Raw genomic sequence first — 14,961 nt, forward strand, 5'->3', positions numbered from 1 at the left:
TGTCAAACTCAAGGCCCCAGTGCTGAATCCGGCCCGTCAAGGCAATTTATCCGGCCCTCAAGAGCCAAAAAAGGCAACTCATGTCATGAAGTAAAGGCATATATCAGTTTAAAGTCTATAAAGTGGCTAAAACTGTGTCTCCTATAGCGAATGTTGATTTTTTTTAACCGTGTAGTAACAGCATCCTGCCACTAGGTGTTTTCCACAACACAGTAAAACAACCCAGGAATGTCCAAAAATGCAGAATGATGAGTTTAAAGTTTAACCCATCCCAATATCAACTTATTTTTTGCAGATAAATCGTTCAAATGGGCTAAAGGGTGCTAATTTTATGTTACTGTGAAGTTTATTTTACATCTTTATGTAAATTGGAATGCAATTATCAAATCAAAAGTGTCATCTATACAGGTGCAATCGGCCCTTTAAATAACACCATGTTGCCATGGAACAATATAGAAATGAGTTTGAAAACCCTGAATGCTGCTTGGAGAGACTTGATGCAACCTGCTGGGTTTCCTTAGAGAGGAAACTTTCTCACCAACCTGGAGGATCTGATGGAGTCTGACTTTGGAAAGAGCCTTGATGATGACATGTTGTGAATTGGTGCTGTAGATAAAACTGAATTGAAATGTAATAGCAGAGATATTAAAGGTCACGAGGAGTGCTGGCAAACGCGGTGATCAAAAGAAAATGGTTCAGAAAATGTGGGCTAATTGGAGTCGACGCGGCAGTCAGAGACGTTTCCCGATACAAACAATGTCGCTGCGATAAGAACTGATACTTTTCTCGTGAAGATTCTCAGTCATCCAGGTCATGGTCATTCCAAGAAAAAGTAAAAAACAAAGCAACTGGACTTGTTTTCCATAGTTGAAGACGTTTCGCTTCCTCACCAGGAAGCTTTCTCAATCCCCAGGACAAGACTCTGCTGTCCACCTACACCTTAAGGACAAAGGACACTCTTTTGAGGACCAAAATGTTCACATTTTGGACAAAGAAGACAGACGGTTTGAAAGGGGTGTGAAGGAAGCCATCTACGTTAAGAGAGAAAAAACAACCTTAAACAGAGAAGGAGGCCTTGGGTTCCAACTCTCAAAAACTTACAACACAGCTATAGGATCAATTCCGGCCAACCATCACCTTAACTCTCACCCTCATTGGGGGGATCAAAACATTGTTCCTTTAAGCCAAGCCAATAACGACCCTAACGACTCCTCGTTACAGAGGAGTGGACCAGTTTCGGTCCAATCTGCTGTCTTAATGGCTTTAACGACCGCCCATTACTAAGGGGTGGACCTGTTTCTGTTGATTCTGCATGTAATCTAAGCCATTACAAGGCCTTTGTTTGGCAGTAGTATAAAGCTTTACTCCACATTACTCCAGACTTTATGAATTGAGAAAGCTTCCGGGAGAGGAAGCGAAGCGTCTTCAACTACGGAATACAAGTCCAGTTACTTTGTTTTTTACTTTTTCTTGGATGCTTTTCTCCATTTTTTCACTGATTGAGGTTGAGTTTGGATATGTGGGGTAAAAACGGTAACAGGATGCCAGCAGGGCGGGACAGAGGAGATGTTTAGTGTGAAGACAGGACCTTTCCCGGGTATGTTGGGTGATTTGTTGTAAAGAACCTTCATGTGGAAAGATTCTGTGTCTGTTTTCCTCTGGGAATGATCTGGGATCCCTGAGGGAGCGCAGTAGCGGTAACTTCCCCTCCTGGGTCCGTTTCTGCTGCAGGTGGACTGAGCGGGGACGATGGGGTCCATCGCCGGGTGTTGGGAATGTCTGAGGAACCTCAGTACCGGGACAATCGCTCCAAAGAGACGACGCGGCGCTGCTGTTCCCTACATATGTTTCCTCTATAATAACCAATATCGCTCGCTCTCACCTGGGTAAGGCCAGAAGAGAAGCCGTTTCAGTCGTCTCTCCCGACGACGTCTCCAGCACGCCTCCCCACTCCTCCTCGTCAAGCGTCCCGTCGACCCTCTGCCTCATCTCCTGCTCCTCTTCCTCCCCAAAGGACAGCTGGGTGTGACTTCCTCCCAGGCTGGTGGAGGGGTAGCTGTGAGCTCGGCTGAGACTGGAGTCACATTTTACACCACAGGTTGTTTTGGAAACGTTTAAGTTTCTTCACTGCAAAGTTAAACTTCCTACTTTGTTTTAAATATATTTTGAGGCAACATCTCTTAAAAAAAACATCCTTGCTGGGTCTGTTTAGCAGTCAGAAGCCTTGTTAGACCGAAGGAACCAGAGACTGGGAGGTTTTTGAGTAAGGAAACCCTTTTAAGAACAAATGTTAATCGTGTCGAACAGTAAACTAAGAAATCCTTTTTCTAGAGCAGAGGTCTGCAACCTGTGGCTCTCTGCACTGCAAGAACAGATCTAAAAATAAGTAAAATGTTCTTAAAGTTTGTGTATTTGTCCTTGATTTGAGCAGGTAAATAAGATTATTTGCCAATGGAATGAGTATTTTGACCCCAAATATAAGATAATTAGACATCCGCCGGTCGTTGTGGACCTGAAACAGTGACTTATTGAAAGAAAAGGCGAAGCAGTCGTGACGAAGGGTTCAGGACCTCTGACGGCCGTCCTGCACTGCAAAAACAGACTAAACTAAACTAAAAATTAGTTAAATTTTCTTGAAATTAGTGTATTTGTACTTTATTTGAGCAGCTAAATAAGATTATCTGCCAATGGAATAAGATGTTTGCACTTCAAATAGGAACAACTCGTCTCCATCAACTTATTTCCAGTGCATTATATCTAATTATCTTATTTTAGGGGTAAAAATACTCTTTCCATTGGCAAATAATCTTATTTAGCAGCTCAAATCAAGGACAAATACGCTCATTTCAAGAAAATTTTACTTAATTTTAGTTCTGTTTTTGCAGTGTGGTGGAGTCGGACCACCTGTTCATCCTCTGTAGGGTCTGCGTATCGCCTCACGGTACCACACCGCAAAAACTGAGCTAAAAGTAAGTAAAATGTGCTTGAAATTGGTGTATTTCCCTTGATTTGAGCAGCTAAATAATACTTTTTGCCAATGGAGTAAGATTTTTGCACTTAAAATAGCAACAATTCATCTCCACCGTCTTATAGCGAGTGCAGGATGTCTAATTATCCTATTTTAGGGATAAAAATACTCATTCCAGTGGCAGAAAAGATTATTTACCTGCTCAGATCAAGGACAAACACTAATTTTAAGAAAAATTTCTTACTTTTAGTTCCCTTTTTGCAGTGAGCAGTGGCCCTGGAGCATTTGGTCCTCACTGCAAAAAGGGAACCAAAATTAAGAAAATTTTTCTTGAAATTAGTGCATTTCTATTTGATTTGAGCAGGTAAATATGATTTTTTGCCAATGGAATAAGATTTTTGCACTTAAAATAGGAAAGATTCATCTCCATCATCATTTTTCAAGTGCAGAATATCTAATTATCTTATTTTAGGGGTAGAACTACTAATCCCACTGGCAAATAGTCTTATTTACCTGCTCAAATCAATGAAAAATAGACTAATTTCTAGAAAATTTTACTTACTTTTAGTTCCCTTTTTGCAGTGCTGGTCAAATGCTAAAGACGCTGGGGAAAACGCTGGGGAATAAAACAAAACAATCCTGTTTATGGGTTTGTCTCGTTAATATACTCTGACTGAAAAGTGTTCCTTTAATTTTTATTCTTTAGTTTATTAGCACAGAATCAGGTGTTTTTGTTTTAATAATATAATATTGAAGTGAAAAGAAATGATTTTCGGGTTAATCCTGAACCGCTCTTGATAAACGGCTGCAGGTTTCTGCTGAGTTCTGGTGCTTTTCAAACAGATTTAACGTGTAAATCACGACTTTTTCAACTCTGCGAGGAGCCTCTGGTCATTTTCCCTCAGATCTTTAAACGGTTGTTTTTATCGCCTTCCTTTCAGTGGAGAATTATTTTCTGTCTGCGTCTGATGCAGTTGGTCGGTAGGCTGCTTTGGTAACTAATCCTAATACGCCGGGTCACCTGGGTTCCTCACATTTTCATCTCACGCTGAGTCGTAAAATGTCTTTTTATCCATCCTCATCAGCACAACACTGCAAAATCGGATGTAAGTAAAATCTTCTTGAACTGAGTGTGTTTGTCTTTTATTTGAGCAGGTAAATAAGATTATCTGCCAATGGAATGAGTATTTTTACCCCTAAAACAAAAATAATTAGATATAGTGCACTTGAAATAAGATGATGGAGATGAGTTGTTCCTATTTTAAGGTCAAAAATCTCGTTCCATTGGCAAATCATCTTATTTACCTGCTCAAATCAAGGACAAATACACATATTTTAAGAACATTTTACTTATTTTAAGTTCTGTTTTTGCAGTGTAGACCTTCCACCATGGCTATTAATAACTGCGGCTAAAATTACATAGAACCAAGTAATGTTTTTTAAATACAGATATAATAACGAATGCAAATTTGAGCAGTTTACTGAATTTCCACAGGGGAATGACAGTAAAAGCACCGATGATATTTTTTTTAGATCAATCTTCAGATCAAGTTTTCTTGTTTTTCAGTTGGAAACTTTGCTTTTTCCCCACATCATTTTCATCATCTTCACATAAAAAAAGATCCATCCTCTTTTTCTTTTAACTTTAAAACCTAGTAAAAATTAAATGACAGCAAATTTCCTATTGTAGATATTTACCAAAACTGATTATCATCATTATTATAGGTTACCATGCAGCTCTAAACTAGTTTTAATGAGGTGGACTGAGGGGATAATTGTCTCTTTGGGTTGTTCCGGTTGCAGACCTCTGTTCTGGAACAATAATCAACCTTTTAGTGACATTTACCTGGTGTCTGACGCCTACCTGGGGATGTACGGGCTCTCAGGGCCCGGCGTGTGTGAAGGGTGGGGCAGGTAGCTGAGCAGGGACACGCCTCCTCTGTTGGGACGACTTTTAGACACCAGCGACGGGAGCGAGCCGTCCTGCTTCTGCAGCTCACGAACCATCGACTGAAGAAGAAGGAGAGGAAGAGGAAGAACACCAGTTTGCTCAGAATTCGCAGCAATAAATGTTGACTGGGCAGATTTAAATGTCTGTTTTGTCTCTGCAAAGATCGGCTGTAAAGGAGAGCAAGAATCGTTCCTACTCGTTCACCTCAAGTAGCAGATAAAGAGAAACGCCTCTTTATTCAGGGGGGAAAAAAGAGATCTGGTCACGTTACAAAGCGCATTAGTTTACAGCTGATTTAGACCAAAGAGAAAAATTTTCTTTCTTGAGGTTTTGCTCTTCCTTTAGTTTGTTAAATATTTAAGTGCCTGACAAAGTAACGAGTGACTTTACTCTTCTTTTAACTACCTCCTGTTCATCTTTTCTTTCAGAAAAGTCATCCTAGGATATCTTAGAAATATCTTAGATATCTTAGAAATATCATCATTGACATTGTTAAAATGCCTCTTTAGTGCATTTATATATATATATATATATATATATATATATATATATATATATATATATATATATATATATATATATATATGATGAGGAAAGCAGCTGGTACTGTTCGTACCACCTAATTTACAAAAACACCCTGGATGTTTGACTATATCCCTTGTGGATCCCTTGTGTATATCCCTTTATGGTGCCAATATGTACATATTGTTGCTTGCTATGATACCCTATGTGAAAAGGATGTACATATGGATACACATCTCTATTGATGTAATGTGCATTACTTAATAACCTAATAAAAATATGACAAAAAAAAAGGAAAGCAGCTGGTAAGGTCCTTTTCTCACACTGGTCAGATCTTCAGACAGGATGAGGTCTGGACTAGCAGTGTTTGGGTCCAGGATGAGAGGAGTGTAGGAGACCATGTTCTCCATGTTGCTCCAGATGTTGAAGGCCAGGTTGCCCAGATGTTTGGCCTGGTCTATCAGAGCCCCTGAGGGCAGCTGTGGATCCTCCAGCAGGGGGCAGCGCTGGACTCTTTCCACTGCAGCCTTGTAGTTGTGCAGGAATGAGACGTCTTCAGCTCTCAGCTCCTCCTCTGCGGCTCTGACTGTGTCTGAAAGAGCTGCTATCTCTCTGCTCAGAGCCTCCATCTTCTCCTTCATCATCCCACTCTTCTGCTCCTCTTCCTCTGCTACAGCATCTTAATCTGCCTCTCTCTCGCTCTCTCTGTCGGGCCCGGACATTCATCGGTTCTTCCTGAGCTCCAGCTTCTTCTTTGAGGGTTCCACAGATTCCTGAAGTTCTCGTGTTGCTGAGCGGCTTCATAAATCAGCTCAAATCTGCGGCTGCTGTGTTTTTCTGACTCTCCACAGACGAGACACGCTGGCTGCTGACAGTCGACACACTAAAGAGTTTTGAGCCCCTCAGATCTGGAAGCCATTTAGTTTCTGAGTGAAACTGAAAAGGCGAGACAGTGAAGCCACTCCTTAATTTCCCAGCGTCTCTGTGGAGACTTTTCAGCCCCCCCCCCCTCAGTAAATGGAGCAGCTGCAAACAGCTGGACTCACTGAGAAGAAGCATCTAATTTGTCCTGAAGGTAAATCTGCTACAGCAGGTCATCGCGACTTGCAGACAGACCAAGTTGCCCTTCCTGATTCAAACAGGTTCCTCCTATCAAAGCTGTTGAAACCTCTGATCATCTGCTTGGACGCATAATTAAAACGTCACATCAAGCTGTTTTTTAACAATATAAAAAGGTTTTTAGCCACACTTGTATTGTTTTCTACCTGTGGAGACAACTCCTCTCCCTGGAAAGACATTTATTTTTATCTAGCCGCGAATGTCTTTATCAATACACTGGAAAAACAGATCTAAAAATAAGTAAAAATGTTCTTAAAAATAGTGTTTTTGTCCTGGATTTGAGCAGGTAAATAAGATTATCTGCCAATGAAGTGAGTATTTTGGCCCCTAAAATAGGATAATTAGACATCCTGCACTTGAAATAAGACGATGGAGATGAGTTCTACCAATTTTAAATGCGAAAATCTTATTCCACACTGCAAAAACTGATCTTAAAATAAGTCAAATGTTCTTAAAATTAGTGTATTTATCCTTGATTTGAGCAGGTAAATAAGATTATCTGCCTATGGAATGAGTATTTTGACCCCTAAAATAAGATAATTAGACATACTGCACTTGAAATAAGATGATTGAGATGAGTTCTTCTTATTTTAAGTGCAAAATTCTTATTCCATTGACAAATCATCTTATTTACCTGCTCAAATCAAGGATAAATACACTAATTTTAAGAACATTTTACTTATTTTAGATCTGTTTTTGCAGTGCATTGGCAGATCATCTAACTTACCTACTCATATCAAGGACAAATACACACATTTTAAGAACATTTTACTTATATTTAGTTCCGCTTTTGCAGTGTAACATTCAGAGACGAGCTGAAAATATGGCAAGCCATTAATGTTAAAGCCAAAACTTCAGTTACATTAAGTTCTATGTTTTTTTAGGGGTTTATTGATATATTTTGTCTACAGACAATCATACAATACGCAGAGAATCCCGTCCTATTCACATTGGGCGGTGCCAGAGTTTTATCTTTGCTTAGCAGTTGCTGTACGACAGACAGGAGTTGCTGGCCCAACAAGAAACTTCTTCTTTTTTTATTCTGTAGGTTAGCTGAAAAATTGTTCCCCCCTAATTTATCATTCCCCGCTGTTTTTGTTATTGTTTTTAATTTGATTATTTATTCCAACACAAACATATTTGCTATTTTATGCCATGTCGGTGTGATATTATCTTCCTTCCCAAATATTGCACTGCAAAAACGGAACTAAAAATAAGTAACATTTCTTAAAATTTGTGTATCTGTCCTTGATTTGAGCAGGTAAATAAAATAATATGCCAACAGAATAAGATTTTTGCACTTAAAATAGGAACAACTAATCTCCATCATCTTATTTCAAGTGCTAAATGTCAGGGATCAAAATATTCATTCCATTGGCAGATGATCTTATTTACCTGCTCAAAGGACAAAAACACTATGTTTAAGAACATTTTGCTTATTTTTAGATCTGTTTTTGCAGTGTGGACATGTTAGTTTTTAATGGTTGTGAGAAAAAATAAAATTGTTATATATTTATAGTTTTAACTGGCCAAGCATAAATAAATGTCATAAACAATATATATATATATATATATATATATATATATATATATATATATATATATATATATATATATATATATATATATATAGAGAGAGAGAGAGAGAGAGAGAGAGAGAGAGAGAGAGAGAGAGAAAGAGAGAGAATATAAAATATATTTTATATATAAACTATATAGTAAAATATTAAATATACTCTATCGAGATTTTAAAGATATCGAGATTAAAAAAAAAGAGGTATGAGACTATATTGTTCATATTGAGAGGATCCATGTCGTGTTAGAATTATACTTTTATATATTGCAGTAGGTTATTTTTCAACCTCTTGTCATATTTATCTACATCTGTTTGTTATTTGGGATAAAGCTTTAATTCAGAGGTGCATTTTCGTAATTACTACATGAAAAGAAAAACATATGAAGTGAAGCGTATCACATATCAGCACTAAAAACATTGAGATATTGTTTTTGGTCCATATCGCCCAGCCCTAATCTGTTTTATTAAATAGATTCACTTCCATTCTGTTTATTTTGGGTTTTATTTACACTGGAACGTTTGATTTTACTGCATTCATAGATTTCCAGCTTTGCAGAAGATTCAAACATTTTAATTCATACATTTTATTACAAAGACTGATTTTATAACAGTATAAAACGTAGATTTTTAATGTTGTTTAGCTTTTCAAGAGAAGAATCTTTACTTTGAAACGCCCTGATGAGGTTTCATGTTGATGCGCTGTAACCCATTTTCCACCTAGTACGTATTTGTACTCACCATAAAGTACTTTTCTGTGAAGGAGGGGGTGTTCGGCGCCGTCCAGCTGTAAATTGAACCCTTCCTGCTCGACACCGACTGTTTGCTGACGGACAGCGGCTTCATCTTCTCACCGCCGTCAAACGGGCTGCACAGAAAACACATCAGATATTTGATCCAGTGGAGGCAGATCATCCACTATTACCATCTAACATAGAAAGTACTCCTGGGTCAATGTGAGCTTCTGTGCTTTCTGTGTCTCTGCTCTGTCTTCTCTAACATAGAAAGTACTCCTGGATCAATGTGAGCTTCTGTGCTTTCTGTGTCTCTGCTCTGTCTTCTCTAAGCCCCAGTGGGTGGAGGCAGATGAGCGTTCACACTGAGCCTGGTTCTGGTTCTGCTGGAGGTTCTCCTCCCTGTTAAAGGGGAGTTTTCCTCTCCACTGTCGCTTCATGCATGCTCAGTATGAGGGATTGCTGCAAAGTACATCAACAATGCAGACGACTGTCCACTGTGGCTCTACGCTCTTTCAGGAGGAAATTGAATCATATTGAGTCTTTGAGCTCATCCTTTCTAAATATCCAACCTGCAGAGTTTATTAAAACTTGCGTCTTCACTGCAAAAATGGAACTAAAAATAAGTAAAATGTTCTTAAAGTTAGTGTATCTGTCCTTGATTTGAGCAGGTAAATAAGATGATTTGCCAATGGAATAAGATTTTTGCACTTAAAATGGGAACAACTCATCTCCATCATCTTATTTCAAGTGCAGGATGTCTAATTATCTTATTTTAGTGGTCAAAATACTTATTCCATTGGCAGCTAATCTTATTTACCTGCTCTAATCAAGGACAAATACACTAACTTTAAGAACATTTTACTTATTTTTAGATCCGTTTTTGCAGTGTTGCTGCTTATTGAGGCGTTTACTGTACTTGCGGTACGACAGGATGCTGGCGTATCGTTACCACGCATGTATAAAACAAAGTAGACGTTGTTTTTCTGTCGATAACTGAATTTTGTCGTTGAGAAGCTAAATTTATAGCGATTTGTAAAAACGCAGCAGGAAGTCGAAGTCTCATCATCTTTTAGGAGAGAAATGAGGGAAACTCTTCAATCTGGAGCCTCTAAAGTCTGGACAGGAAAATCAGGAAAAGACCAAATCACAGGAAACGTTAAAATTTTTTATTCAAACTACAAAGAAATCAGCTGACTTTAAATCTTTTCTGCTTTAGAGCAGAATCTCTACATTGAAATCAGACTGGCTGGAATGATTTCAATGTTTCTAATAAAATAATCCACTTGTATTGAAGTCTTTACATTCCTGGCTGTCTTATAGTGTCTAATTTTTTTTAATTTTTTTTATTTAAGCAGCAAAATAATTTCTTGAAATATAAGTTTTGATCATGTTGTAGATTGTAAAATGTTCTGCTGAGTTGTTTAAACACGACCTGTGATTGGACTTAAGGGAGGAAGTGGTGTTTTAAAACCAAGGCTCTTTCTAACCTGCAGGAGTTTATTCCCATTTCTTTATCTGACTCTATGATAATTTAAGATAATTTAATGGATGACACTGAGAAATATCAGATTATACAGATTCCCTTGAATAACTAAAAATACGGAAAATTTTCTGGAAATGAGTGCATTTGTCCTTGATTTGAGCAGGTAAATAAGATTATCTGCCAATAGAATGAGTATTTGACCCCTAAAGTAAGACAATTAGACATACTGCACTTGAAATAAGATGATGGAGATGAGTTGTTCCTATTTTAAGCGCAAAAAATCTTATTCCATTGGCAAATCATCTTATTTACCTGCTCAAATCAAGGATAAATGCACTCATTTCAAGAAAATTTTAGTTATTTTTAGCAGTTTTTAGTTAAACAGCTGCCCTGCCACGCGGAAAGAGACGCTCACACACTGCAAAAACGGAACTAAAAATAAGTAAAATTTTCTTAAAATGAGTGCATCTGTCCTTGATTTGAGCAGGTAAATAAGATGATCTGCCAATAGAATAAGATTTGTGCACCTAAAATAGGAACAATTCATCTCCATCATCTTATTTCAAGTGCATGATGTCTAATTATCTTAATTTAGGGGTAAAAATACTCATTCCATTGGCAAATTATCATATTTACCTGCTCAGATCAAGGACAAAAACACTATGTTTAAGAACATTTCGCTTATTTTTAGATCCGTTTTTGCAGTGCAAGGTCAAAAACGAACATTTTGACCAGTTTAACATTTCTTACCCTACAAATAAGAGCCAGCTGTTCTCACCGGCTCCCTTAACCTGCGGCTCCTTCTTGAAATTTTACTCCACCCACCTAAATCTTCCTCCTCTCCCTATTAAACCGTCAACCCTGGCATGAGGAACAGATTAAGCCACGGCTTTGCTCGCTTCGCCCGCCGCCCCGGCAGCGTTGCACATGGATTGCTTTGATTTGTGATGCGTGGTGGGGGGGGAGAGATGTGTGCGTTGGCTCCGTACTTCCAGGTGACCTCCAGCTGCAGCTTGATGGTTCCCAGCTCAGTGATGTCCACCAACATCAGCTGCGGCCGCGCCACGAAGAAGTCCACGCTGGCACAGGTTACCACACCCACCAGCAGCCAGCCCAGACCCTTCGCCTCCATCACCTGAGAGAGAGGGGGGGGGGGTTAAAAGCAGGTTTCAGGATTACTTTCCTTCACTGCAAAAACAGAACTAAAAATAGGTTAAATGTTCTTAAAATTACTGTATTTGTCCTTGATTTGAGCAGGTAAATAAGATGATTTGCCAATAGAATAAGATTTTTGCACTTAAAATAGGAACAACTCATCTCCATCATCTTATTTCAGGTGCAGTATGTCTAATTATCTTATTTTAGAGATCAAAGTACTCATTCCATTGGCAGATAATTTTATTTACCTGCTCAAATCAGCGATAAATACACTAACTTTAAGAACATTTTACTTATTTTTAGATCCGTTTTTGCAGTGTTCCAGACGAGCACAGAAACTGTTCCTTAAAGCTCAGCCTGATGCTGAAGAGCTGCTGGGGCAGACGCAGGTTCACATTTCTTGCACACACTGCAAAAACGGATCTAAAAATAAGTAAAATGTTCTTAAATTTAGTGTATTTATCCTTAATATCTGCCAATGGAATGAGTATTTTGACCCCTAAAATAAGACAATTAGACATACTACACTTGAAATAAGATGATGGAGATGAATTGTTCCTGTTTTAAGTTCAAAAATCTTATTCCATTGGCAAATCATCTTAATTACCTGCTCAAATCAAGGACAAACACACTTATTTAAAAAAATTTTTTACTTATTTGCACTGCAAAAAGGGAACTAAAAGTAAGTACAATTTTCTTGAAATGAGTATATTTTTCTTTGATTTGAACAGCTAAGTAAGACTATTTGCCAATGGGGTGAGTATTTTTACGCCTAAAATAAGATTATTAGCTATTCTGCACTTGAAATAAGATGATGAAGATGAATTGTTCCTACTTTAAGTGCAACAATCTTATTCCATTGGCAAATAGTCTTATTTACATGCTCAAATCAAGGAAAACTACAAACATTTTAAGAAAATTTTACTTACTTTGAGTTCCGTTTTTTGCAGTGCATTGAGCCGTGATCACAGGTGTTGCTTTTGAAAAGACGCGTCTAAACGTGTTGCACATGTTTGTATTTGATCTTCTGCTTCATATCTAAATGTTAAGATGTGAATTTCAGTGAGCTTTGCTATTTGCAAGGTCAAGAAACTAAAAAAATGAATGAATAAATTGACTAAACTCACGTGAAAGATTTCCCCGTCAGAAAAATGAGGTGCGTGAGGGACTGGATGAAAGCTTTATTGATCTAAACGTGACAGTTGCTGAATAATCTTAAAATATTTACTGCTGTCCAGTGTTATGCAGCTGATATTTGCTCAGACAATTTGCTAAACTTTATTAAGTTTTTCACCCCTGGAATATTGCAAAAGTTAGAAATATTCTGTCCATGAGTGACGCTGAAAAACTAAGTCCATGCGTTTGTTACGTCAAGGCTTGACTATTGTAATAATTTACTATCTTTCTGTCAGTCCACCTAAACAAACCGTGCTTAGGGCGGCAAATATTACATAACATTTTGGAAAAAATAAGAAGAAAATATACCATAAAAATATTTTAAAGAAGCACCATTTTACTTCATAATTAAATTTGCAGGGAGAGACTGTATTTGCTGCTGCTGCTCTGTGAGCAACTCCGTACTTTGCACTGCAAAAAGGGAACTAAAAATAAGGACATTTTCTTGAAATTAGTGTATTTTTCCTTGATTTGAGCAGCTAAATATGTGTATTTGCCAGTGGAATGAGTATTTTTACCCCTAGAATAAGATAATTAGATATACTGCTCTTGAAATAAGATGGAGATGAGTTATTCTTTTTTTAAGTGCAAAAATAGTATTCCATTGGCAAATAGTCTTATTTACCAGCTCAAATTAAGGAAAAATACACCCATTTAAAGAGGATTTTACATACTTTTAGTTTCCTTTTTGCAGTGTGACAGTTGTCCGAGAGCAGCTAAAACATCGTTCTTTTGTTTTTATTCTAAGAAAAGTGCAAAGGTTTTCCTCCAATGTGAAGAAAATGTACAGGACAAAAAAATCTATTATTTTTTTTAAAGAACCACGATTTTAATTCTATTTTGAGGTTTAAAAAGAAAAACAAAACATCTGAAAAGAGGATGGATACATTTTCTTATAAAATGAAGAATTAACAATAAAACACTGGATCTGCACATCTGTAGAGTAAATATGAAACAATGCAGCACAGCCTTGCTGATCAACCACACAATCAGGGATTTTTTTTACAACTTAAACCTTGATAATTAAAAAAATGGAGCAGCTTTCTACTGACAGCTTCTGATTCGTCACGGCAATAAATTAAAAATATTTCTCGTCTTATTCTCACAGGAGGCCTAATATTAATTAGCTTTAGTTTCTGCAGCGTTAACGAAGCTCACTGCTGACGGCGGAATGACGCGCGGTCCCTGAACGCCACAGCTTGAGCTGCCGTCTCGCTGCTCCACCAACCTTGATTTCAAAGTTGTGGTATATGTGGGGGAGGAAGACCATCTCCTCTTCGTCCCAGGACTGAGAGTCGTCTGACTCGATCCTGCCTCGGATTTTCCATCGCTGCCGGCCCAGCCGCACCACCACCTGTCCAGGTGACAACACAAACACATCAGCTTTGACCAAGTCCAGCTTCTACACCTGAAAAAGTGCTTAAAAAGTGGACTTAGAGTTTATATTTGAACATTTTTCTTATTTTGAAATCTTTTTTTTGTCCTTTAAAGATGTCCGACAGGTGATCCATGCTCTTACCTCACAGGACGGCTGCAGCTCTCCGTCTGACTACACTGCAAAAAGGGAACTAAAACTAAGTCTAATCTTCTGCAAATTAGTGTATTTCTCCTTGATTTGAGCAGGTAAATAAGATTATCTGCCAATAAAATGAGTATTTTGACCCCTAAAATAAGATAATTAGACATCCTGCACTTTAAATAAGATGATGAAGATGAGTTGTTCCTAATTTAAGTGCAAACATCTTATTCCATTGGCAGATTATCTTTTTTACTTGCTCAAATGAAGGACAAATACATTAATTTGTAGAAAACATGACTTACTTTTAGTTCCCTTTTTGCAGTGTTAAAGGTATTAACAGACGGTTTCCTGGTCTCTACGTCGCTTCACTGGGTTCCTGTTCGTTTTATTGTTGACCTATAAGACCCAGAATGGACAGCCTCCCGGGTCTTTATTTTCTCCTTTTGCAACTTTGCCGTTACCTGCAGCTGTTTCTAAACGTGCTGAAGAAATAAACCTGGACTCGAGGGAGACGGATCTGAACCCAGAGTCCAGACTCTTAGTCTAGTCATTTGCACGCGATTCCTCTCATGTACAGATGTTTTGGTTGCTAAACGGCGGAATAAGCCGCCGCCGCGTTAGCAGAGCTGGAGATCTCCATCGGCACCGGGCCTCATCACAGATCCTTCCTCCCTGCAGCCGTAGGAGTCTAGAACCATCTCTGCAAACTCAACAAACTGCAAAAATGGAACTTAAATTAACTTAACTTGAAATTA

The 14,961-nt window shown here is 38.1% G+C and overlaps 1 protein-coding gene across 4 annotated transcripts in view; it reads right to left on the reverse strand.

Annotated features, from left to right (window-relative positions):
• ripor3 (RIPOR family member 3) overlaps positions 1-14,961 on the reverse strand; it is a 67,772-nt gene that overhangs the window by 11,639 nt on the left and 41,172 nt on the right. For all 4 annotated transcript variants that reach the window (XM_036152029.1, XM_036152030.1, XM_036152028.1 and 1 more), the window contains 5 exons: positions 13,916-14,041; positions 11,343-11,488; positions 8,875-9,001; positions 4,833-4,978; positions 1,883-2,074 (listed from right to left, as the gene is read on the reverse strand). In XM_036152029.1, the coding sequence (XP_036007922.1) occupies positions 1,883-2,074; positions 4,833-4,978; positions 8,875-9,001; positions 11,343-11,488; positions 13,916-14,041 (737 nt within the window). The remainder of the gene's footprint in view (positions 1-1,882; positions 2,075-4,832; positions 4,979-8,874; positions 9,002-11,342; positions 11,489-13,915; positions 14,042-14,961) is intronic.

This window comes from Fundulus heteroclitus, chromosome 20, assembly GCF_011125445.2.
Source record: "Fundulus heteroclitus isolate FHET01 chromosome 20, MU-UCD_Fhet_4.1, whole genome shotgun sequence".
Taxonomy (NCBI): domain Eukaryota; kingdom Metazoa; phylum Chordata; class Actinopteri; order Cyprinodontiformes; family Fundulidae; genus Fundulus; species Fundulus heteroclitus.